This window comes from Schistocerca piceifrons, chromosome X (assembly GCF_021461385.2).
Source record: "Schistocerca piceifrons isolate TAMUIC-IGC-003096 chromosome X, iqSchPice1.1, whole genome shotgun sequence".
In the NCBI taxonomy this organism is placed as follows: domain Eukaryota; kingdom Metazoa; phylum Arthropoda; class Insecta; order Orthoptera; family Acrididae; genus Schistocerca; species Schistocerca piceifrons.
The window spans coordinates 811,394,667-811,422,397 of record NC_060149.1 but is presented as its reverse complement, the minus strand read 5'-3'; the positions used below and the strand labels follow the sequence as shown (position 1 = coordinate 811,422,397).

Below are 27,731 nucleotides of genomic sequence, written 5' to 3'. Positions count from 1 at the left end.
ACATGCAGCAACCTCTCCTTCAGCATGGTTAAAATGTCTCTGAGCACTATGGGACTTAACATCTGAGGTCATCAGTCCCCTAGACTTAGAACTACTTAAACCTAACTAACCTAAGTACATCACACACATCCATGCCCGAGGCAGGATTCGAACCTGCGACCGTAGCAGTCGCGCGGTTCCGGACTGAAACGCTTAGAACCGCTCGGCTATCGCGGCCGGCCCTTCAGCATGACAATGTCAGATCACAGACGAGCGCTGCGACCTCTGTAACAATCCGACGCTCTGAATTCACTGTCATCGATCGTCCTCCATATAATCCCGACTTGGTACCATCCAATTTTCATCTGTTTCCAATACTTAAACAACACCTTCGAGGGATCCACTTTGATACTGATGAAGCGGTGCAAGTATAGGTGAGTTTATGGCTCCCTCAAGAAAGTCGAACATTCTACAGTGACGGTATCAACAAAATGGTATCTCTTTGGGAGAAATGTGAGTGAAAGGGGGACTATGTTGGGAAGTACATATGTAGCCATGAAGAAGAAAAATGTAGACTGTTAATGACGTGTGTTTTATTTAAAAATCTTTGAATTTTCACATTAAAAATTCGAAGGCATTGCTTTTCATCACTCCCTCGTATTTTGTCCAAAACGGTTCATCACAAAAGCAGAAAGTTGTAGGATCCTGAGGAGTCCAGCCTCGGAAGTTGCACCGTTGGGTTACGCTAAATGAGACTTGTAACATGTTGCGAAATTCATTTAATTCAAGAGAAGATATAATATGTCCGAGTAGTATTCTAGTATCCCACACAGCAAGTGCTAATATGCGTGAAGGAACATATTGCAGTTATGATATTCCACGTAAAGACGTGTTCTGGTTAGTGAGATGCAAATTCGTGCGGTACTACCCCACGCATGCCCTCTAACTGCCGTGCAATGAAACGAATCATTTGCATAATTTAAGCACCTAAATCTCGATTGTGTACATTCCCATGTCGTATGCGTAATGTGGGTCGCTGAATGGTAATCCGAGTGCGTATGTACCGACTAATAGTGCAACACGTTGCATGAGGCATTCAAGTTTAATATAGCTCTATATCATCACAGTTTCTGCTCTTCACGACCTGACGTTAATGAGTGTTCCTACTGAGTCATCGTAAGCAGACTTTGAATCAGAAAAAACTGTACTGCAAAGAAACGTTAACTGCTCTTTAGGTACCTTATCGCGACAACTAAGTAAACTCGTGTGCCATAAAGATGTAGTGTCTTTCTGGATTGTTCACCTGGTCACATTCGAAATGAATGCATGTTTCTCCTCATATTTCCGCTGTGAAGCTAACAGCTCTTCTACAGTATTATTATTAAGTCGTCTTATTTTCAGCAAACCTGCTGTGCATCCATACTATGATGAAAAGTATGGTTTCAGTCATATGCAAATTTACATCTTGATGTGCAAGTAAGCTAAGCTAAATTATAGCAGCTAGGTGAAAATCGACCTGTAGAACGATACTTATAAACCCAACCCTGAGTAGGTTCATGCATTGCGCAGAATATTTGAATTATATATAACTTTGATTGCGCTATCTCAGTTTTAACGAGAATGATGGAGCAGTCGTCAGCATGTTCGTATTTCGGAAACCCTCTGCAGTGTTATGGAGAGACCACAAAATCTGACACATGAGTGCCGCTTCGCTCGATTCGGCTGTTTCTTCGGATGACACGCATACTTTGTTGTAACAGAATGTCAAGGCAAGTGCGACTCGAGACTCATCGAGAACGCTATCACTAGAGAAAAACGGAAGAAACGGTCGACTGTAAAGGGTCACAGACGTTGAAGGCATTAGAGACCTTAATTGGACAAGTATGGGGAGGAATAAACAACCATCCTAGCAACGGCTTACCGTGTTTTAGGAAAATTATGGAAAATTAAATGAGAGTGGCTAAACAGGATCTAAACGCTGCTCTGTATCAATATAATACTTCTTTGCATTTTATAGATTACCTCTGTTACTCTCACTTGTAATGGACTCGATATACTTGTGTGGTATTCCATTGAATGTCGCACAAGTGATCTACACTCCTGGAAATTGAAATAAGAACACCGTGAATTCATTGTCCCAGGAAGGGGAAACCTTATTGACACATTCCTGGGGTCAGATACATCACATGATCACACTGACAGAACCACAGGCACATAGACACAGGCAACAGAGCATGCACAATGTCGGCACTAGTACAGTGTATATCCACCTTTCGCAGCAATGCAGGCTGCTATTCTCCCATGGAGACGATCGTAGAGATGCTGGATGTAGTCCTGTGGAACGGCTTGCCATGCCATTTCCACCTGGCGCCTCAGTTGGACCAGCGTTCGTGCTGGACGTGCAGACCGCGTGAGACGACGCTTCATCCAGTCCCAAACATGCTCAATGGGGAACAGATCCGGAGATCTTGCAGGCCAGGGTAGTTGACTTACACCTTCTAGAGCACGTTGGGTGGCACGGGATACATGCGGACGTGCATTGTCCTGTTGGAACAGCAAGTTCCCTTGCCGGTCTAGGAATGGTAGAACGATGGGTTCGATGACGGTTTGGATGTACCGTGCACTATTCAGTGTCCCCTCGACGATCACCAGTGGTGTACGGCCAGTGTAGGAGATCGCTCCCCACACCATGATGCCGGGTGTTGGCCCTGTGTGCCTCGGTCGTATGCAGTCCTGACTGTGGCGCTCACCTGCACGGCGCCAAACACGCATACGACCATCATTGGCACCAAGGCAGAAGCGACTCTCATCGCTGAAGACGACACGTCTCCATTCGTCCCTCCATTCACGCCTGTCGCGACACCACTGGAGGCGGGCTGCACGATGTTGGGGCGTGAGCGGAAGACGGCCTAACGGTGTGCGGGACCGTGGCCCAGCTTCATGGAGACGGTTGCGAATGGTCCTCGCCGATACCCCAGGAGCAACAGTGTCCCTAATTTGCTGGGAAGTGGCGGTGCGGTCCCCTACGGCACTGTGTAGGATCCTACGGTCTTGTCGTGCATCCGTGCGTCGCTGCGGTCCGGTCCCAGGTCGACGGGCACGTGCACCTTCCGCCGACCACTGGCGACAACATCGATGTACTGTGGAGACCTCACGCCCCACGTGTTGAGCAATTCGGCGGTACGTCCACCCGGCCTCCCGCATGCCCACTATACGCCCTCGCTCAAAGTCCGTCAACTGCACATACGGTTCACGTCCACGCTGTCGCGGCATGCTACCAGTGTTAAAGACTGCGATGGAGCTCCGTATGCCACGGCAAACTGGCTGACACTGACGGCGGCGGTGCACAAATGCTGCGCAGCTAGCGCCATTCGACGGCCAACACCGCGGTTCCTGGTGTGTCCGCTGTGCCGTGCGTGTGATCATTGCTTGTACAGCCCTCTCGCAGTGTCCGGAGCAAGTATGGTGGGTCTGACACACTGGTGTCAATGTGTTCTTTTTTCCATTTCCAGGAGTGTATAAGCAATTTGCTTCATAAGCAGATTTCTATTTTCAGTACCCTACCATTATACCGAATCCGATTACCTACTTTTCACGAAGTTTAATCTTTGATGGCCTTGCTGTTTCATATTTTCATGTAAATTTTACTCAGAGCTTTTATATCAGATTACTGATTCGAATTACGAGCCATCCATACGTAGCATAAGGCTGCTGCAGCCTTTCCTTTAGTTTAGTCCTCAGCTTCATACATCGCTATATTAAAAGCTAATTTCCTACCTTTGCACGTCGGTGATATTTTGTCAAGACATGACTGGTTATTTCTGCAGTGTTCGTAGGACAATGCTTCCTCTTAGATAACGGCATAATTTGTCAAATATCTGTAATTTTTATTAATATTATCCGCTTAGACTATAATGTATAACATGAACAGGAACGGATCCGTGGCATTTGTCCATGGCACACAGGAAATTCTTCGTGTCTCTGAAGTAGAATGTACAGTGCCCATCCAGGAAGATATGCTGCATTGTACGTGTCAAAATGTTCCTGACAGTGTGACAAACATGTTTAGATATCTTGAATGAGATTTCCACTCTGCAACGGAGTGTGCGCATACGAAACTTCCTGGCAGATTAAAACTGTGTGCCAGACCAAGACTCGAACTCGGGACCTTTGCCTTTCACAGGCAGGTTCTCTACCATCTGAGTTACCCAAGCTTGGGTAGCTCAGATGGTAGAGTACTTGCCTGCGAAAGGCAAAGGTCCCGAGTTCGAGTCTTAGTTCGGCACACAGTTTTAATCTGCCAGGAAGTTCCATGGTTCAAATGGCTCTGAGCACTATGGGACTTAATATATGAGGTCATCAGTCACCTAGAACTTAGAACTACTTAAACATAACTAACCTAAGGACATCACACACATCCATGCCCGAGGCAGGATTCGAACCTGCGACCGTAGCGGTCGCGCGGTTCCAGACTGAAGCGCCTAGAACCGCTCGGCCACACCGGCCGGCGGAGAAAACGAGAATGCGTTTCTGTTCCTTCTATATAGGGACATGACAATTATTCTGAACGTGGCGTTATGACCTGAGTAGATACGACGTTCATTCACGGAGGACCACTGTATGCATATCTTTGCAGCAGTGCCTATCAGAAGGGAACGGTGACGAGACTGATAGTGTGGACATATGATCGATATTTCTATGGTGCGATGAGCCTTTACTTTATTTTGATGGACAACGCTCGTCCGCATAGAGACCTAAAATTTCTGCGACACAGGCTTAAGCACATCGCACGCATGTAATGATTTCGCTGATTCGCAGGATCTGGCTACCATGTGATATTCATGTGACGTTTTAGGGAGACAAGTTTGGAAAGACTGCAATCACCTTGGACTACTCAGGAAGGGAGGAAGGAAGAGCCTATTTTAATGAACTGTGTACAACGGGACGATAAGAGATGAGGGATAGCTCGAATCGAACAAAGATGGGGAAAGGGAGTGGCCCTAGTCTACTTCAGCAAACTATTCACACATGCTCCTAAAGTTACTAAGGAACGCCACGGAAAACCTGAAAATGGACAGTAAATTATTGGAAACCTTTTCCTGGCCAACGCGAGAGTAGTAGACTTACCACTGCCCGTCCTCAGTCGTTTCGCATTCTTTGGGATTGTTAATCGCATTCGGGGATGTATAGGGAGAAGTACACAGAACTACTACTCAGTGTTATGAAAAATGTCCCATGCCTTTCTATTGGTGACGGATATTTTTCTAATTTTTATGTCAGCATACATGGGAAATCGTACCTCTTGTCATCACACTGCATACTCTGTCTGAAAAAAAAAATAAAAAAAAGGGGCGGGGGAAGCACCCAGAAGACATGGTCGATTGTCAATGTAAATGAAAAAAGATTCAGTTCTCTGTCACAGACAGAATGGCCACCAAAAGCGAATTAGTGTTTTTTCATGTTTAGTGTTGTTTCCACGCCTAGTATGGTACATGAGGAACGTGATCATATTCAACAGCAGTGTGATCGCTATGAAGGACATGGAGATGCCGCGTACTCTCATGAGACAGCGATATCAACAGCTGACAGAGTGTAAAAAGAGCCTCAGTTTGGGTCTCCACATGGCCAGCTGGTCAAATCGTACAAGATCCTGAATTTTCCTATCCCGCATGACCATCGTCAGTCATGGTGGCGACCTGTAGGGAGTTCCAACTCTTGTATTTTTTTTTAGAGGCACAGAAGTGTTACTCCTGGCGTCACGGTGTGTAGAGCCATCGGAAATGACATCAGGTCACGGCCAGTAGTAAGCGAGAGGAGTCTGAGGACACAATGGCACATCGGTACGTCACCAACACCCTGCGTCCTCGTGTGTTACGACTCATTCGAAAGTACCGTGGTGCTATTTTTCAACAAGACGATGTCCGTCAATACATGGCAAGTGTATCTGTGAGATGGCTGCTCCAGGTACTCCCGTGGCCAGTAAGATCTCCAGATCTGTCTCCAATAGGACAGGTGTGGGACCGGCTGTGACGTGAACTCTGCCCAGCGCCAGAATATCAAGGACCAGGTACAACAATTTGACTCGAGACAGGATACATCTCCTTTTATGACAGCCTTCCAAAAGGAATCGGTGTTGCTTCCAGGCCAGAGAGGTTGCTGCGTCATACTGATATGTGGGCTCATACTGCCAAGTTCTTTTTAAATTTGGATCGATTTTGTAATCACTGATATAACAGCAAATACCCTTTCAACCAGTGATGTTTCATTTCATTTCATCCTCCCTTCTGGATGTCTGACTTTTTTGTCAGGCAATTGTAATGAATCATCCTCCTCTAACATTACCCTTTTTTTATAGAGATAACCGATACCATGTATAATCTCGAATATCGCATAGGTTAAAAGTATGTCAGCTGTTTCATTAAAAGTATTCATGTGATTTTGTATACGATGTATTATATTTCAGACTAAAATGTATAAAAAATAAATTAATGTGTTACTCTTCTTTTAAAAATATTTGAAATTACAAAATCTGTGACATTATTAAAATTCATATTATTAATTGCACAATCTAACACTAATTATTAAATTCATTTCTGGATTAACTTATAAAATATTGATATATTTTAGAGATGATTCATCTTTTGTTTTGAAAACTCTTTTGCTTTGTAAACTCTTTGAAATAATGTGAGTACCGCATAGTGTAAGTAACGGTGGGCATGCCTCTGATGGAAACGCACGTATTTTTCTAAACTTGTCAACAACAACGTAATTATTGGTTTTTTGAACGTGGAAATTGTAAAGTCAGTGTGATTTAGAAGAATGGTATAAAATAAGAAGATATTCATAGCAACAGGCAACCCTTCAACAGTTATTTTGTCATCACGAACCTAAGAAATCGAAATTTTCAGCTGCAACAAAGTACTCCTCGACAAGACTTTGAGTCATCGACAACAACAACGAGATAATCAAGATAAGTAAAAAGTTCTTCTTTTGTAATCTTACTCCTCTCGTAATTTTCAAAAATTTGTGTAAATAATGAGAACTTTAATGGTGATGTGTGGGGGGGTAAGATTACACGGTGTAGTTCCGAAGGTCGCTCTCTGTTTCACGTTGTTCTGTGTCCGTTCACGGTGGGGAATTCCTGTAGCAGCGCGTAGGCTAAGTCTACATATTCCCTAGAGGTTCTTACGGTCTCTTTTATCTCCTGGTACACTATACTACTAACACTGCAGCATAAAATATGATTGTTCATTAGCATTAGATGCTATTAGATACCTTGTAGTATAAAGATGAAGAGTGCCAAATTTACCTACAGACGTAACAATAAAAGCATCATATGTAATTACTTTAGTGTTTTCACAATTTATTTTACAATTACGTTATATTACCGGTTTATTTATAAAGTCAGACGAAACAATTAGTTTCTCCGTGACTCACAAGAATTTCATTTATTCACTATACCATCATCGTCAGGTGGGAGACATAATTTACATCACTACTCCTGATGGAGATAAGTTATGTAAGGAATGCCACAGTGCTGAGAAGAAGCCGAATATTAAAAGGTGCAAAATGTCCATATACTGTAGCGTGTGATATGATCAAATTATTTTCCATTGGTCTATGAGTGAAATTAATTGTTTCTTCGTGGACAAATACGGAATCATGGGAATCAAATCCTTCTTATTGTTTGCGTAGCTTCAGTGAGGAACAAACATCCAAGGTTGCGAATCTCATATATCTTACAAGTTTTTCTTTCTTGAGTACGCTTATCTTACCACCAGTCTCTGTCTGTCTATGCGATTGTTTGACTACTGCACCAAAAAAATCCAATGAATCGTAAACGATAGTGGGAGGTATGAAAATGTTATTATTCTTTGCATCTGTCACCAGCCAAAACTCGAAACTGAAAAAAAATTACCTTGTATATGGATTACATTAAGTGGTTTAACAACTTTAGACTCCACCTCAAAAAATGGTTCAAATGGCTCTGAGCACTATCGGACTTAACTTCTGAGATCATCAGTCCCCTAGAACTTAGAACTACTTAAACCTAACTAACCTAAGGACATCACACACATCCATGACCGAGGCAGGACTCGAACCTGCGACCGTAGCGGTCGCGCAGTTCCAGACTGTAGCGCCTAGAACCACTCGGCCACTCCGGCCGGCAGAGTCAACCTCCATTTTAGACAAGTCGATCAGTATAAATGCTTTTCCTGGCGGTATTCCTTCTCGCTGCAAGGCAATATCAGAGTCATCAGAGAGAAAGCTATCGCCAGCGACAAGATATCGTTGTGTCTTTCTTTCTAATAATTCATAAAGAAAAATGACATTATCTTAATCGGCACACACCAGAAAGAAAAACTGACAGACAAGTGAAGGGCACACTGAACATTTCTCAGGTGCCAGTCACGGGAATTGACCTCGATCCACCTGGTTCACAAGCATCACTACACGTAGACTTTGTGGCGTGTATTGGTCCTTATCACATTGCATCTTTTTATTGTAATGTCTCAAATTGCACAGACATGATACTTGGCACCTTTGTACCGTTAATTATTAAATTATAAGTAATGTACAGTAGAGCATCGATTATCCGTATACCGACCAACCGAAATATCGGTGAGCCGAAAGCATTACAGTCGGTAAACTGAAACACTGAAACACACTGGCTGCATTTGATAATCCAAAAGGAGTCTACAATTCCGCGACGCTTTAAGAGAATAAAAATTGTTAGTTACCTGAAACAACCAAAAGAAGTCACGGATAGAAACATTAAGTTTTGCAGAATGGTACGACACTGAACTTATCTCTGAAGTCAAAAAGCATCAGCCTGAAACTGATATTTCTGTAAATATTTTGCTGTTGATTGTTAACTCCCCAAGACATTCTTCAACTTGAAAGTGAAAACGGAAGTTTTGAAGTTGCTTTTTCCCCCTAATGTTACTCCAGTACTCCAACCAATGTACCACGACGGTATTGAAAGTTTCAAACGTTATTAGAGAAAGGCATTGCAGCGTATGGTACTGATCAAGGAAGAATATAAACAAACAATTGAGTAACTGTACAAAGTAATTGACTAGAAGAACGCTGTGCATACGACAGATGAAGCTTGGGCTACTGACAAGGACTCAGAGCTAACAAAATCTTGCGATGAGCTCCTCTCTTCAGACGATTCTATCACAGCACCTGACGACCCAACGAGTAGCCAAATTGTATCTCAACTGGCTGGGTCAATTAAAGAATCTTCAAGATCAGGAGAATGCGATCATGAAAATGTTCAAGGATGGTTCTAATGCGACAATGACGGGCGTAGCTCTAAAATATTGACAGACGATGAAGTAATTGGACCAAGACCACTGCGGTAGGAGGAAGTGCCTAGAGACAACGACCATTTTGAAAAAAATAGCATCTAGTGATGACGCTTCCCACTGCGATGAGGCGCCTATGAAGTGCTTACAACAACAAGAATACGATGCTTTCCAGTCACTGTCTTTAAAACAACTACGAGATTTAGCACCAAAAAACGAATCTCTGCTCTGACAAATTTTGTATTTTCTTTCGTCTACATCTACATCTACATTTATACTCCGCAAGCCACCCAACGGTGTGTGGCGGAGGGCACTTACGTGCCACTGTCATTACCTCTCTTTCCTGTTCCAGTCGCTTATGGTTCGCGGGAAGAACGACTGCCGGAAAGCCTCCGTGCACGCTCGAATCTCTCTAATTTTACATTCGTGATCTCCTCGGGAGGTATAAGTAGGGGGAAGCAATATATTCGATACCTCATCTAGAAACGCACCCTCTCGAAACCTGGACAGCAAGCTACACCGCGATGCAGAGCGCCTCTCTTGCAGAGTCTGCCACTTGAGTTTGCTAAACATCTCCGTAACGCTATCACGCTTACCAAATAACCTTGTTACGAAACGCGCCGCTCTTCTTTGGATCTTCTCTATCGCGTCCGTCAACCCGACCTGGTACGAATCCCACACTGATGAGCAATACGCAAGTATAGGTCGAACGAGTGTTTTGTAAGCCACCTCCTTTGTTGATGGACTACATTTTCTAAGGACTCTCCCAATGAATCTCAACCTGGCACCCGCCTTACCAACAATTAATTTTATATGATCATTCCACTTCAAATCATTCCGTACGCATACTCCCACATATTTTACAGAAGTAACTGCTACCAGTGTTTGTTCCGCTGTCATGTAATGATACAATAAAGGATCCTTCTTTCTATGATTTCGCAATACATTACATTTGTAATGTAAGCTGTAGCCTCGATTTAAAAGCCAAACTGAACTTTTCGAGCAGGACTGTGTAGTCAGTTCACTTTGCTGAAACTTCCTGGCAGATTAAAACTGTGTGCCGGACCGAGACTCGAACTCGGGACCTTTACCTTTCGCGGGCAAGTGCTCTACCAACTGAGCTACCCAAGCACGACTCACGCACTGTCCTCACAGCCTTACTTCTGCCAGTATCTTGTCTCCTACCTTCCAAACTTTACAGAAGCTCTCCTGCGAAACTTGCAGAACTAGCACTCCTGAAAGAAAGGATATTGCGGAGACATGGCTTAGCCACAGCCTGGGGGATGTTTCCAGAATGAGATTTTCACTCTGCAGCGGAGTGTGCGCTGATATGTAACTTCCTGGCAGTTTAAAACTGTGTGCCGGACCGAGACTCGAACTCGGGACCCTTGCCTTTCGCGGGCAAGTGCTCTACCAACAGAGCTACCCAAGCACGACTCACGGCCCCTCCTCACAGCTTTGCTTCTGCCAGCATCTCGTCTCCTACCTTCCAAACATTACGAGGTACTGGCAGAAGTAAAGCTGTGAGGAGAGGCCGTGAGTCGTGCTTGGGTAGCTCAGTTGGTAGAGCACTTGCCCGCGAAAGGCAAACGTCCCGAGTTCGAGTCTCGGTCCGGCACACAGTTTTAATCTGCCAGGAAGTTTCATATCAGCGCACACTCCGCTGCAGAGTGAAAATCTCATTCTAGTTCACTTTATTTGTAAGACATATGACAAAAAAATATGTTTGGTTCAGTGTTTCTTCGTTTTATATTCCAATGAATGAAGTGATCAGTTTTCCTAATAATCTAGGATCAGAACACCTCACATCCATTTGTTTCGGATAATCGATGCTCTGTGTGCTGAGGCAGCCTGGTGAGTGGACTGACCTGCGTCTCGGTGAGCATGAGGTTGGTCGCGACCTCGAAGCGCTTGGGCCTGGACAGGTACTTGTTCTGGCGGAACTGCTTCTCCAGCTCCAGCAGCTGCTGCGACGTGAAGGCGGTGCGCGGCCGGCGCGTCTTCCCCAGCAGTGCGTGCTGCGGCCCGCCGCATCCTACGCACACCAACACACACGCACTCGCTCAGCCGCCGCCACCGCCTCGCAAACTGGCACATACTTTATGTCCTCGCCTAACTAACATAAAGGCATATCGTGTATTTATAGTTCCATTGGTACTACACGGGATAATCGTAAAGTTTTAATTTTCATCAAAATTGGACGTTACAGCAATCGTTACTCATAAAAAAGTGTCCAGAATAAGTCTCCAGATTCCTTGTCTTTATTTCCATATGACTGTTTTCGGGCCAGTTGCCCTTCTTCAGATCTATTGCGAAAGATTATGTAATAAACACAATGGGTTCAAATTACAAATGGTTTAAAATTTAAGTTTATAAAGCTTCAAGATCCTTAAGAATTTACTTATAATACAAATGTCTGCAACATATAATTTGTTACAGTTACAGAGTAACCTGTCGAATTTGGAAATGAGGGTTCACTCTCATAACCATCCATGCACTAGCCTGCTGCGGCTTCGGCTTTATATATATATATATATGGAAACCTGATTGATGCAACACCTACAGCTCTGAAAAGCGCCCTCTACCTGTAGAGAGTGGACCAAAATGGCTCTTAGCACTATGCGACTTAACTTCTGAGGTCATCAGTCGCCTAGAACTTAGAACTAATTAAACCTAACTAACCTAAGGACATCACACACATCGATGCCCGAGGCAGGATTCGAACCTGCGACCGCAGCGGTCGCTCGGTTCCAGACTGCAGCGCCTAGAACCGCACGGCCACTCCGGCCGGCAGAGAGTGGACCTTTGCAATTCATGAGAAATGCTATTAAGTGTAGCATAAATCACTGACGTCGAATTTAATAACATTAAAATATTTTAAAAGAATTTTATAGAACAATTATCAAAATTTTTAAAATAATTGTTTCATACGAATCCTAACTGTTGCAAAGTTTGTAGCACTCGAAAGTACCCTCTGTTGACTTGCATAATACATAAAAGATGTTCCTTTGTGTAAAAATGGAACGTCGATGAGGACATTATTATAAAAATCTTAAAAGAGCTTTAAAATAACCAAAAACATTTTCTGCTCCTTCCGTTTGGCGATCATAGAGCCAGTAGCACTCGAGAGTGCGCTATGTTGTGTCACAGGTATGTTGTATCAGAAACACGAGGTTTAGAACTATAATAGTAGCAACTATTTATTTACAACTTATACAAAATAGCCACATATTTCAAAGTTTTATTGTTGCGCTGTAAACAAGACGGTAAGACTTGTAAAGCGCCACTACGGTTTTAGATTAATATTGCTTCTTCAATCCTGTGTTCTTTAATTTTCTGTCGCATTGATTTGTCATCGGACACTTGATATTGACAGAATTGGTAGATAGCGTTACTGTAAAGGTACACATATCACGGTAATAAAGTTCCTAACCCTGTGCCACAGTGACATGTTCCCTATAAATGTCCTACTCTTACTTCTCTATATAATTATGTCAATAAAAAACAAAAAAAAAAGATGAGAAAAGTCTCTTGCAATCAGGACAGTTCCTACTAGACACTGTAATTATTATACTTCAAGTTCTTAGGAAAGGCCTTGCAGTGTTGTTTACATTGCAGTAGCATTTGGCTCTGAGCACTATGGGCTGAGGCCATCAGTTCCCTACAACTTAGAACTACTTAAACCTGACTACCCTAAGGACATCACATACATTCATGCCCAAGGAAGGATTCGAACCTGCGACCGTAGCGGTCGCAGTAGCATTTACACTTTTCCGGTCGCCGTAAAAGTCCGCAGCTCGTGGTCTCGCGGTAGCGTTCTCCCTTCCCGAGCACGGGGTCCCGGGTTCGATTCCCGGCGAGGTTAGGGATTTTCTCTGCCTCGTGATGACTGGGTGTTGTGTGTTGTCCTTAGGTTAGTTAGGTTTAAGTAGTTCTAAGTTCTAGGGGACTGATGACCATAGCTGTTAAGTCCCATAGTGCTCAGAGCCATTTCGCCGTAAAATATTACATGTTTTAGCGTGTTCTTCTTCTGTTACTTGTGCCTTTATCCCGCAGTATTGGCAGGGTCGGCATGGTTAGTTTGAAGGGGTGGCCGGATGCCCTTCCTGCCGCCACCCCATACGCCCCGGGACGGAAACAGTGTACCCCAGCTGTCTGCGTCTAGTGTAAATCATGAAATAGTGCGAACGTGTTTCAAATGTCTGCGAGTCGTGTAACTCAGGTGGGAAGTGGGGACCAGCACGGTATTCATCTAGGGGGATGTAGAAAACCGCCTAAAAACCACATCTAGGTTGGCCGGCACACCGGTCCTCGTCATTAATCAGCCGGGCGGTTTCGATCCGTGGCCAGCGCACCTACCCGAGTCCAGGAAGCAGCAGCGCATTAGCGCTCTCGGCTACTCTGACGGGCCATGTGTTGTAGTCTATTATTTCATCTAAAACTAACGTGGATCAACAGTTATTAGTGTTCGTGCAATCTTTCCGCACTTCGATTCGTGACTGTGTACACCATGCACGCCTGCGACTAACTCAGCAGACTTCCTCAGCCCAACTAGGGCGCGCCTAGTCGACAGGCTCCTATTCTCGGATGATAGGGCATTCCGCGCCACCTGTGGGCTCCAACGGCACAGACGGGTCAGGGCAAGATTCGATATGTCTGTATCATTACAGACTTCAGTTCGGCATGTTTTTGGGACTTGCACTGGTGGACTGTATGATGAAGGAAAACGATGGCATTCTTTAAATAGAAGTGACTGATTACAGTACCGGAAATTTGCGCAGTTGATCACGTCTGTGAAAGCTCATGGCTCTTTCTAATATCAAACTGACTAAGGTGGTGCAGTGGTCAGACGCTGGAAGCACATTCGGGAGCACGGTGGTTCAAATCCCCGTCTGTCCTTCTAGCATTGGGTTCTCCGTGATTTTCCTAAATCGCATGTCGCAAATGCCGGTATACGCCTTTAGGAAGGGTCGACTCCCTTCACCATCTTTCCACAGTAAGAGAATATGCTCTATCTCTACTAACATTGTCGTCGATGGGACTTTAAACAGTAATCTCCTCTTTCTTCTCGTATCATCACCATTGTTTATGAAGTAGAACTCGAACAATCTGCTTTACTATCGCTCTAAAGCAACGAAGTGTTTTGTTACAGAAAATCTACGAATACACCGTGAAAATCTGCTTCAGAAAACGTCGTCGGATGTGACTCGCTTACCTCTGATTAAGGTTTTGTACAAAGTGTGACTTCTACTTTTTTATTGCACTTCGGGTCTTAACAACGAATGAGAGTCGTGATGGTGTGGTGTGCGCTGAATATAAAAAATAATAATAATTAGAATAACTGCCAGAGACTTAACAGCAACTACTACGTCTAGGAAGTTGTAGAGCTCTAATTTACATCCTTATTTCAACACATTCTATGGTGTATATTTCAACGCGACAACTTCATGTGCAAACTTTTGAAACTCAGTCACTAGTTATCTCATATAGACTTCTCCAAGGCTAATTTGAGAGTTAAGGTCACATGATAATTGACCTAAAAGTAGTTTTAAGACGTCGGTGATTGCGCAGTTTGAAGTCTGATGGAAAGAGAATTAGCAAGTAATAATGCAGAAACATTCCTAATGGTTAGGTTCCTATAAAATATACTTTGTATGGAAAAAGTGTGGATGTATTTTTCTTACTTGTAAATCGGTTATTTGTTTTCAGAGTACTCATGTGTGTCGTATATTTGTTGCTTTGCTGGGGATTTTTCGGTGGTGCTGCATTTTTTTCTGTCTAGGATTTTATTTATCTGGACAGTGAGTAAACGCGTCAACACAACAGTCGTAATGCACTGTCATTATAATTGACATCGATATGTGAATTCTACAGCACGAAAATCTTTGCGAACGAACGAGGGCTTGCTGTAAAGTAACGCCTCCGAACATTTTTATTCTGTTCTCAATATTGGTTGAGGTATTACGCCTCATACATATTAGTCGGTCGACTTTCCCGCTTCGCTGACGCAAGTTGCACTTTCGCTGCTTTTAACCCGTATCTTCAAGGAATTGGCATGTTAATCTTGATCTGGCAGTGTTAGTGGTACAGAGTGGCCGGATGCCCCACCTGTCGCCACCACCTCCCACCGGGAGAGAAATTTGTGTAACCCATCTATCTGCGTGTAGTGTTATCCCGTGCGAAAGTGTGAGAATGTTATGGAGATATTTGCGAATCGTGTAACTGAGCAGATGTGGGAAGCCGCCTAAAACCAATCTAGGCTGGCCGACATACCGGCCCTCAACGTTAATCCGCACGGCAGCACTGATCGGGGACCGGCGCGGCTCCCCGAATCCCGAAAGTGGTGTAGTAAAGCGCGCGGCTATCCGAGTGGGTCACGTTGTGCACTTAGGACGGGCTTACTAGTAAACTTCCGCATCCAGGAAGAGTCAAGCAACATATTATTTCATATCTCGCGATATGACCATGACAATAAAATCAGAAAAATTCGAGGCTATACAGACGCTTGCCGACAGTGATGCATCGCACTCATAGAATGGGAAAAAACGTGCTCCACTTTTCGAGAGTGCAGAAGTGAGACATCCTTCCAACTGAATATGCTAATAACTACGTTATTTTTTCGGAGATAAACTGCGTAGGCAGCACCAGAAATGCTTGTTTAGTGTCACATTTGCACGCGTCACCTCCTACCGACGCAAAGTAATGGCTGCTGGCAGCGCGCCCGGTCGACAACTTTAGTAGGATTGTGAAAATATTTGCACAACATTATAGCTTGACAGGAAAAATTAAACGCCTTCGGAGTGTAAGAAAGATCAACATCTACATTAACAGCAGCTGCGTTGCCTAGTAACACATACGGAGCTGTTTCATCTCTTCTGCGTTGCGAATGTACAACCCGGCAGACTCGCCTTGCATTACTGAGTGCCGAATCCTTCCATAGATCTGAACGTGCAGAAGAACGCCTCTAGTCCGACACATAGCCTCATGAAGTTATCAAAGAGCCAGTCACCAAGAGACAGGTTCTGAGAAACTTCTCCACTCTCAACTGCGCAGGTATTGAAGTGATTCTGATCGCATGAGGTGCGTACTGGTTAAGACACCAGACTTGCATTTAGCAGAGCGCGTGTTCAGTATCCCATCCGGCCATCCAGATTTAAGTTTTCCTTGGTTCCCTAAACCTCTCAAGGCAAATGCGAGGATGATTCCATTGAAAATGTCATGAAAGATTTCATTCTTTATTCTTACCCAGTCCTAGCTCTTGCTCGATCACTAATGACCTCGTCACCGAAAGAACATTAAACTTTATATTCCTTCTTAAGGCGGCTTCTATGAATTGTTTAACTTGCTTCTGTCCACAAACAAAATCTAAGATTTATGTTGACAAATAGTTGTCAAGTCACGATATTACGACACTTTTGGAAGTATCCGGAGTAGAGTTCCTTTGCAGCATATACAAAAGCTAGATAAACTGACTGTTGTGTACATAGTTCGGCGTAGTCAGCGCGTACACAACTTTCCCACTAGCGCGCGCCCCGCTAAGCACAACAGCGCAGGCGCAGCGCTCGTCCGTCTCCGCTCTACGAGATGGCGCTGTCATAAAGACGGACCAAATTCTGCTTCCGCCGATCCGCGTATTAATATGTAACGCAGCAAATCAGATTGCTGCTAACGTAGAACCTTTTCTCCTCGCGGATCACACTCGCGCAGTGATACCTGAACGCTTGAGGTATTATAACGTGTGTACAGAACTCCGATTAGTTAGTCTGCCTTAGTCTGCATCAGTCTGCATTAGTCTGTACCAGTCTATTGTCAAGTTTCAGTCTGCGCCTAATAAGATTATCATATTCCTGGACATAGCCATGAAGAGAAATGTATAGACACTTCATCCAGTATCAGAGATATGTGAGAATAAGATTAACGTACCAAGACCAAAGGAACTTCAGATTATCGATTGTAAATAGCATCCAGAACCAAGTTAAGTTATTTTTATGCTTGTGATTATTTTAATAAATGTGTGTGAAAATTAATCAAGTTCTGTTTAAAGTTGGTCACTGTCAATCTGCTACTCTAAGCATGCAAGTGGCATTTCTATCGTCTGACCTAACGGCAGAAGATAAACGCTACGATAAGACCACGAGACATATTGCTGACACTCGCCTACTTCGTTAGAGCGACAAGTCAAATAATCTGATGGTGTGTGTACCGAAGGTCTTACAGTACGCACACCACACTGACAGAGGCGGATTCTGTTGGTGATAGCACCCCAGAGCTATCTGCAGCCATGGAATGCTTGCTGCAGTGTTTTCCACCGCTGTTGACCGATGTATGTTCGAGTATTCACGCATCGAAAACGATGACCGACACGCTCCCATAGTCGTTCAGTTGGGTCACAGAAGTAGTTTGAAGTCTTTTGACCGTACTGTCCGAAACACCCGTCGGCATCTCTAGTAGCAACGTGAGGCGTATTATCTTGCTGAAGGATCCGGCTCTTCTTAGGAAAGACACCCACAGTGCATGCGTGAACGTGATATCCAAGCATGAATTTTTAATCCGGTTGTTCGGCAGTAGTCCCTGCATATATTAATGGTCCTACAGAATGCCGCAAAAACATTTCCCAGAATGTAACACCTGTTGGCCTCCACGAACCGTCTCAGCCGACTTTACGTCTGATACCAGTGATAGTTTCAGCTCGGCAGCTATCACGAGTTGTATTCCCAGTCGTTAAATGACTCCTCATACGAAACAACTTCACCTTAGAGGCACATAAACATTTCCTAAGCTTTAACCCAGTCTCTCCTCCGCCACTGGGGTTGAAAGCATATGGAAATAACTTTTTATATCCACGTTTTCTGCAGTTGGGTGGTATCCACGGCTCAGTATTCTTAGGTAACGTGGATTCATCCATCTGCTCGATGTCAGTTGTTAGCGACCCTCCTACATCCATTCGTTATCGAACCTCTTCGTTACATACTTTCTCTTTTCTGGATTTTGTTAGCGACTGTCTGGATGCACCCGTTTATGTGGTCTCCAGCTTCCTCTTCCCATATATGACTTACATGCCGCAAAATCACGCTCCTGCTCTTGATACTACTTACAATTTTGTTTCACGTTACCGAACGAAGTGATGCAGTAGTTATGACATTGGATTATGTTGGACCGCGGCGAGGTTCAAATCAACAACCAGCCATTCGAAATTATGTTTTCCGTTTTTTCCCACAATGTGTTCAGGTTAATGGCGCATTCGTCCTTAAACAAAGCCATTGCCGACTTCGGTCCTAAATATTATCCAAAATAGCTAATGCTCCGCCTACCGAGCAGGGCGTTCAACTTTCGTATCTCACATGAGTAATCCTAGTATCTGTTTTCCGTGCCTCTGATGGGATTACATTTAACTGTTCTTTCTAGCAGCCAGGGAACAGAAGAAGTTCCTACTGTTAATAGAAGAAAAATTAGACTTTATGCCTTGTCAGAAAAATGGTTCAAATGGCTCTGAGCACTATGGGACTCAACTTCTGAGGTCATTAGTACCCTAGAACTTAGAACTAGTTAAACCTAACTAACCTAAGGACATCACACACACCCATGCCCGATGCAGGATTTGAACCTGCGACCGTAGCGGTCTTGCGGTTCCAGACTGCAGCGCCTAGAACCGCACGGCCACTTCGGCCGGAGCCTTGTCAGAGATGGAGGCAAATGCCTCTGACTTTACCTCCGCATATGTATTCAGCAAGTTACTTCACAGTCCGTAGCAGAGGGTAATCGGTAATACACATGGGCGTGCTGAAAAGAAATGTCATTTTATGCGACAACTCTTAAAGCTTCTTAAATAAAACAAACGTTATTGACATTCTACACCTATATTTGCAGCCTTCTGCCACTAGAGGGCTCCGAATCGTAGCTTGTAACTTATGTCGGTGCTTATAATCGAGTTTCGAATTCAGAGAGTTCGTCCACACATGGAGCACCATCTCTTTCAGCATGATAATGCCAGACCACACACGAGCGCTGCGACATCTTTCACAATTCGACATCTTGGGTTCACTGTCGTCGATCATTCTCGGTACAGTCTCGACTTGGCCCCATCCGATTTTCATCTGTTTCCAAAACTTAAAGAACACCTTAAAGGACTTCACCTTGATGGTGATGAAGCGGTGCAAACAGAGATGAGGCCGCGGCCCCGTCAACAATGTCAAACATTCTACAGTGACGGTATCAACAAACTGGTCCCTCGTTGGGAGAAACGTGTTCGTTGCTATGGTGACTACAATGAGAAATAAATATGTAGACACGAAAAATAAATATTTAGATTGTTAATAAAGTTCGTTTTATTTAAAAAGATTTAAGAGTTTTCAAATAAAAATTTCTGAAGCGCTAGTTTTCAGCACGCCCTCGTAGATGTCAATCTTCTTTCTGTAATATTCGCACACTGCACGTCGAAAAACTGAAAGCATGCGTCTTGATCAGTGTTATCTTATTATCGCGATACCCGCCCGAGATAAATGATGTAGGCAGCAGAACTGTCTCACAGTACACTTCAAGCACCAATTTACAACATCTGTATTCCGAAGATTCCAATTTAAGTTCTCCAAGCATCTCCGTTACACTTTTCTAAAGACTTTAGAGACCTGTTACGATAGTAGCAGCATATCGCTGAATTCTTTAGATATATCCTGTCAGGTCTGTTTGATATGACCTCAGTATTGGAACAGTCCTTTATGCTTTGTCTCACTAGTGTTCTGTATGCGTTTTACTCTCTTCACTGTCCCAGAACCCTCTCAACATATCTAAATCTTCTATAGGCCTTCACTCCTACTAATTTCACGTATTCAGTCACTTTCATATAGGTTCACAGCTTTACCATTATTGGTTTCGGAACTGTGCCATACTCTAGGAGTTAACCAACAGTCTTTTAAACGAATATTCCCATTGTCTTAGTTTTGTTTATCAGATTATCTTGAGTTTCTCCACATTTATGAGAGATGCCTTTCAATACTGTGACAACAGCCTTACCGCAATGGTAACACCGGTTCCGTCAAACATTTGAAGCTAAGCATTATAGGGTTTGGCTAGCGCTTGCACGGGTCACTACACGGGTCTGCCGAGTGTTGTTGACAAGCGGGGTGCACTCAACACTTGTAAGGCAAATTGAGGAGCTACTTCATTCAGAAGTAGTGGCACCCTTCACGAAAACTGACAACGGCCGGAAGAGCGGTGTGCTGACGACATGCCCTACTGTATGGCATCTAAGGGCTGAGGATGACACGGCGGCCGGTCGGAACCGTTGCGCCTTCAAGGCCTGTTTGAACGGTATTTGTTTTCATTGTTTGCTTTTCAGTACTCCAAGTGGTACTAAGCTCTAAGTCCTTCCAGTGGCTTCCCGCTCTACATCACGTCAAGCGTCACTTAGCATTGACTACAGAAATCTGTGGATTATGAGGAACTACTCAACCATTGCACCCCATTCTTTTTAGGTACCTACGAACAGTCATTGTGCTAGCTGGACTGCTGGTAGCAATATGAAACTGAGGAGTGATTCCTTCCGCTGATCTCACGCTTACAACTACTCTCCACAATGCTCGACGATCCATGCCCGTCAGTAGATGAGGTCTCACCAACAGTCGATGTGAGCTGATTTAGAAGGGTTGATGATGATGATGTTTGGTTTGTAGGGCGCTCTAGTGCGCGGTCATCAGCGCCCGTACAAAGTCCCAATTTTTACACAGTCCAATTTTTTACACAGACCAATCGAGCCACTGTCACGAATGAAGATGATGAGGACAACACAAACACCCAGTCCAAGATTTTAGAAGGGTTCAAATGTCCCTGACTGATTTGTTCTTAGGTGACATGGAGTGACTAGTACACATTCGAAGTCCTCTATCTCTCTTGACCGACCAACCCTGCTGTTACTGCTTACCTATTGACAGCGCAATACTCCTCGCCTTCTTTTATCCTGGCGCATCCGCCTCACGTGACATGCAGTGATCAATTCCGCATCACATTGGGGTGTCCAGATACTTTTGATCATATAGTGTATTTGCAACATGTAGCGTTTGAGAAAAGTGAGTTGCGTTATACACGAAATGGTTCAAATGACTCTAAGCACTAAGGGACTTAACATCTGAGGTCATCAGTCGCCTAGACTTAGAACTACCTAAATAACCTAATGACATCACACACATCCATGTCCGAGGCAGGATTCGAACCTGCGACCGTAGCAGCGGTGTGGTTCCGGAAGGAAGCGCCTGGAACCGCTCGGCCACAGCTGTAACACACGGGTGGTGTTTTCTGAATCAGAGCTAACTGTTTGAGTTTCTGTGTCTACATCTATGTTCAGGAAGCCACGTTGAGGTGTGCGCCAGAGAGTGCTTCTAGTGCCTAAGTTCCCTCCTTTCCTGTTGATTTTTCAAATGATGCGTGTTAAGAATGATTGTCAGCAAGACTCCGTATGAACTCTACTTTCTTTGACTTTCTCGTCGTGAAGATTCCTTGAGATGCGTGTGTGAGGGAACAATGCGCCGACTGACTGTTCTTGGAGCGTAAGCTTACCGGCGTGTTAAAAGTCACATTGTCCGTGACACACAACGTCTGTCTAAAAGCTTCTGGTACAGGAGTTTGTTGAGCATCTCCGCAACCTTCGCGCGTTTAGTAAATGAACCCTGCGAAACGTGCAGCCATTTTTGTTTTTGCTTTTTGGATCTTCTCTGCCGCTTGTATTAGTCATATCTGTTAAAGGTCCCAAACTGACGAGTAATACTCAAAATCCGTCGAAAGAGTATTTTGTAAGCCGCTTCTTTCGTCTTAATGAGACTAGCCGTATCTTAACAGGATACCTTCGACCAACTCCATTCGTCAAAATCTACTCCTTAGTAAACACAGCATCTGCATATGTTATACGAAAATCAGTCGTAGAAGGTGAGAAGGAAAAAGAGGAAATGACTGCCACGCACCCTGTGTCAGGAAGCGACGCACAAATTCCCAGACTGAAATCAGGAGAGAGTTTTCTCCGAATTATTGAAGCAACTACATCATCACCTTCCGTCTGCCGGATAGAGCTGCGGCGAAGCAAGAAACCTGGAGGACATACCAGAGACTAAAGGGAGAGCCTGCGGGTGGTTTCCAGCTACCGCAGCAGACGTAGAAGACCTTGAATGGGCTTCGAGCAGGAGTGGCTCAGTGGAAACAGAACCTAAATCAGTAAAAATACATTACTAGAGAGGCAACATATAAATGTGGGAAACGTCAAGATACAGAACACCTCTTTGTATGCCCGAAGCTGTCAATAACCTGCTCACTGGATGACCTAGTTTCAGCAAATCTCGAGAAATTAAGGCCGCCGAGTTCATGGTCACAAAATCCATACTATGTCCAGTCTACTTATTTTTCTGTATATCCTCTAAAACTGTAGATACGTAGTAAATTCGTAACTAACTCTACTATACTGTGCTGAATAGCAAGATAACAATAGCCAGCCGCTGTGACCGAGCAGTTCTAGGCGCGTCAGTCCGGAACCGCGCTGCTGCTACGGTCGCAGTTTCGAATCCTGCCTCGGACATGGATGTGTGTGATGTCAAAATGACTCTAAGCACTATGGGACTTAACATCAGAGGTCATCAGTCCCTAGGCTTAGAACTACTTGAACCTAACTAACCTAAGGACATCACACACATCCATGGCCGAAGCAGGATCGAATCTGCGACCGTTGCAGCCGCGTAGTTTCGGACTGAAGCGCCTAGAACCGCTCGGCCACCGTGACCGGATGTGTGATGTCCTTAGGTTACTTAGGTTTAAGTAGTTCTACGTCTAGGGGACTGATTACCTCAGATGTTAAGTCCCACAGTGCTTAGAGCCATTTTACCCATTCGTCAAGATGACAATAATTCCCTTTTCTGCCAGGAATGTCACAACATTCAATATCACATGCTCTAGGATCCAGTGTCAGACAGCCGTTACACCATGGATCCGTTCGTTTGCCACCTTATAAACAGGAGTGACCTACGTCTTCTTCCAGTCACACTGAACTAAAGGGGTTTTATTAAAGTTCTTATATAACTACAACTTGAATCTGGAAACCCGAAACGAATAAAGCGCGCGTGAGTCTCCTGTGACCTTGCTTAGACACTTCGAGCGGAGCTTACCGTCAGCAGTTGTGTTGTCCCACCATCAGGGAGCTCTCAGCTGGCGGTGTGAAAGTGCGGTGCGGTGAGAGGAGACCATAAAAAGCTGCGGCCATCTGCGGCGCGTGCCGGCCGCTTAGCCCCGCAATATGCTGCTAATTGAAAGGACTCCATTAAGGCAGCGCAGAGGGCGAGGGCGCGGACGGCCCGGCGCTTAGCAGCTAGTTCTATAGTTCTAGTCCCCCAGCCCGCAACGACACTTCAGCGCATTTGCTCGCCTTCTGCCGTCCGACCGAGCTGCGTGGCTCACGCACTGCCCCGAACCGTCGAGTTAGCTAACGTTAACGCGGCGCTCCACGAGTTTTGTGACGTCACTTCCTGCTGTTTCATGTCGAGGAGCCTTTTAGACACATGAACCACAAAATAAGTTCAGTGAGATTTCGGCAAAGTGTCACTTAAAGTACGAACTTATAAGCTAGAACGCTCCCTACATCACAAGCAGAACATGGTAAACGGCATATTGTATTTGTAGTGCTCATTAGAAGCCCATATTAGATTAGTCATACCTTACACACTATGAATGTATGCTGTTTCTAAGGGCCGGCCGGGGTGGCCGAGCGGTTCTAGGTGCCACAGTCTGGAACAGCGCGTCCGCTACGGTCGCAGGTTTGAATCCTGCCTCGGGCATGGATGTGTGTGATGTCCTTAACTTAGTTAGATTTAAGTAGTTCCAAGTTCTAGGGGACTGATGAACTCAGAGGTTATGTCCCATAGTGCTCAGAACCATTTGATTTTTTGTTTCTAAGGACCAGCACACTGAATGTCTCGAGAAAGCGTCGTTACTGCTACGATTTATTGTAATAAAATGACGAGAAACGTCATATTGATGGTTAAAGAATTTTCGTTTTAAGTTATTTTCGCGTTGTAACTCGCATGTTATGAAAATAAGCTGTTTTAAGGCAACAACACAGTGCAGATTAATAAAAAACATGTTCTTTTTAGGATGTGTTTTAATTAAATGTCAATTAATAACAATCGGTGATTAACACTGTCAGAAGACCGTAACATAGAATACAAGTTAGAGTATAGGGTACTTAACGGTGGGGGGTGGGGGGGGAGGGGGGCATGGTATGAAATAGCATGGTTCGAACGTAGGAGATTTCGCGTCCCCCTGTATCCATTTTTTTCCACTTATGCGTTTCCTAAAACGATGTGGGACTTTCTTATAAAACTGACAGAAATAACTTCTGCGATATTTGAAGTTATGTAAATATAAGCGCGCTCATTGTCAAGAGTGAGTTTCTTCGAATTTGGGAACTTTCATACGCCGATGTCCTTACTGACTGGACATGTATCTTTCCATTTTGTCATATTACATGTTCAGGAATAATGAAGTTTTTATTTACGTATACGACAGATAGAACAACACGGCTAGCATATGGACAATGGAGGTCCAAAATGGCTGTGAGCACTATGGGACTTAACTTCTGAGGTCTTCAGTCTCCTAGAACTTAGAACTACTTAAACCTAACTAACCTAAGGACATCACACACATTCATGCCTGAGGCAGGAGGCGAACCGGCGAACCGCGAGGTTCCAGAAACAGTGGAGGAAATGTGTGCTTTAGTAGAGCTAAAGTAGGAAATTTGAGCCTGTCCATTTTCGTGAACAAACTATATGGCTTGCAAGCTACATAAAGCCGACAACTGCCGCTGGAGAGCGCTGAGAGAGCAGAAACACGTTAATCAGCACGTCCCGTGTGTCGACACCGTTGTGTCTCGTGACTTTGGATATCCCGTCTGTGTATACGTCAAAATAAGCTGACGACTAGTCAACGCCTCTGAAGGGTGCCGTTCAAATATCTGTACGTGCATCATTATTAGCGTTTATTAAGCTGTTTGAGAGTAAGAATGAATTTCCCTCAGATTGCAGTTAAATTAACTTCCATTTTACATTAACACTAGGGTCCCGCTCCTGGCTTCGCATCGGTAGCGCTAATTATCTACGGTCGGACGACGTGTCTGGAGTAGAGGTTGTGAACTGTATAGATAAACCTTCCTGGCGAAGCAATCTATCTATTAGTGTAACCCGTATCAAATTCTCCACAGTAGTTTCTGGAATTAGCCCGAACATACAGACATAAAAACGCGGCCCAGGACTTTGTATACATGTATAGACGATGGATTTCGAGGCTTCTAGCCTAATCTTCAGATGCACGTACTACTTATACATCAAATCGACGTATGGTATGTTTGTATTAGGACCATGTCTTGCTGTCGTCAACTGTCCTGCAGTAAAGTGCACTGTCAAACCAGGGACTCGACAGCACCACTCACGAAGCGCTACCCTCAGTGTTCAGCTACAGAACTGGTGTCATTTCATGAGTGGTGCTGTGGATCAACGCTTTGACTGTGCACATTACATATTCTGATGAGTATGCTTTGAATAGTCCCTTCTCCCGAGATTACAGCAACCATGTGCACAGGTCTGAAAACGTATGTTCCCGGTTTGACGATCCCCTGTTGCACATCGACGCTCACATACTAGAAACCGTTCTTAATCACGTGCAAAATGTCTGGTCTGTCAGGAATGGCAGATGAAACGTAGCAATCACCATACCCGCAATTCTATAGCTCTACGGAATGTAATCTTCAATGAATGGATTCATCTATATCTAAATGACTACTCTTACAATTTTACTTGAAACGACGAAGAATTTCGGGATTATTATTTCCTGACTGTGTCATACCTACATATGTTGGCTCGATGAAGTAGAATAACCGTTTATGCTCAGGTATGAGAATATGCTATTTACATATAAATTACGATATGTGATTACTCTCTTCGAATCCTGCCTCGGGCATGGATGTGTGTGCTGTCCTCAGGTTAGTTAGGTTTAAGTAGTTCTAAGTTCTAGGGGACTGATGACCACAGCAGTTGAGTCCCATAGTGCTCAGAGCCATTTGAACCATTTTGATTACTCTGTTTTATAACTTTAGTGCGCTTTGAATTTAGCCATATTCAACGGAGGATGCTTCTATTTTATTTTTTAAATCTTGAAGAGTTGATCATAGACCGAAATTAGTTATCTATTGTATAAGATTGTAGTCCGAAACTGGAATAGATATGAAGGGCGTTCAGTAAGTAATGCAACACCTTTTTTTGTGGAAGCAGGCTGGTTTTATTGGGGATTCCAATACATTATATTATTCCCCACCCTTTTCAAGATAATCTTCGATACTGGGAGGCCCTGTATGCCCGCACGGTACCACTCTACCGGTCGAAGTAGAAGCCAACGTCTTGCTGCATCAATACCCTCCCCATCATTCACGTACTTCTTCCCGCGGAGTGCACACTTCATTGGGCCACACACATGGAAGTTGGAAGATGCGAGATCCGGGATGTACGGTGGATGCGGAAGAACAGTCCAATTCTCTCGAATGCGCATACTTGTGTGAGGCCTTACATTGTCATGGAGAAAGAAATGTTGCCATTTTGTAGCCACGAACACGCTGAAGTTATTTCTTTAGTTTCCTGAGGATAGCACAACACATTTCAGAGTTGACCTCTTCAGAGTCCCGGAAGACCGTTGCTATGACTTTACCGGCTTTTTCTTCGTAGGAGAGTTGGTGTGGCGCCACTCGATAGATTGCCGTTTTGTTTCCGTTTCGAAGTGATCAACCCTTGTTTCTTCCCCTGTGATGATGTTCCACAAAAATTTTTCATGATGTGCCTCATAACGCGCAACCAATTCCGCACAGATGGTTCTTTGTTGTTCTGTATGATCCTCTGTTAAGCGACGAGTAACTCAGGGGGCTCACGTGACTGCGTAACCCAACTGGTGGACGAGTGTGTCAGCACAACCGAAGAGAAACGTCCAGTTGAACCGCGAGGTGTTTGATTTTGATCCGTCAATCACGTCGAATGAGAGTGTCAGCACGTTCCAACGCTGCAGGAGTCACAGTTGCGTGCGACCGGCCGGAACGCGAATCGGTCAGGTTCGCGCGACCTCATTGCGATGATGACAGATGCCTCACCCAACGACTCACCGTGCTTTTGTTCACTGCCAGGTCAAAGTACACTACTGGCCTTTAAATTGGTACACCACGAAGATGACGTGCTGCAGACGCGAAATTTAACCGACAGGAAGAAGGTGCTGTGATATGCAAATGATTATCTTTCCAGAACATTCACAAAAGGTTGGCGCCGGTGACGACACCTACAACGTGCTGACATGAGGAAAGTTTCCAACCGATTTCTCATACACAAACAGCAGTTTGCTGCTCGCGTTAGTCGAGATCCAATGACTGTTAGCAGAATATGG

General features: G+C 44.4%; 1 protein-coding gene across 1 annotated transcript in view; it reads right to left on the bottom strand.

Annotated features, from left to right (window-relative positions):
• The window catches only part of LOC124722722 (homeobox protein HTR-A2-like), a gene marked incomplete at its 3' end in the record, with an annotated part of 87,984 nt that overhangs the window by 46,845 nt on the left and 13,408 nt on the right, over positions 1-27,731 (bottom strand). The window contains exon 2 of the mRNA XM_047247863.1: positions 11,159-11,325. Within this exon, the coding sequence (XP_047103819.1) occupies positions 11,159-11,325 (167 nt within the window). The remainder of the gene's footprint in view (positions 1-11,158; positions 11,326-27,731) is intronic.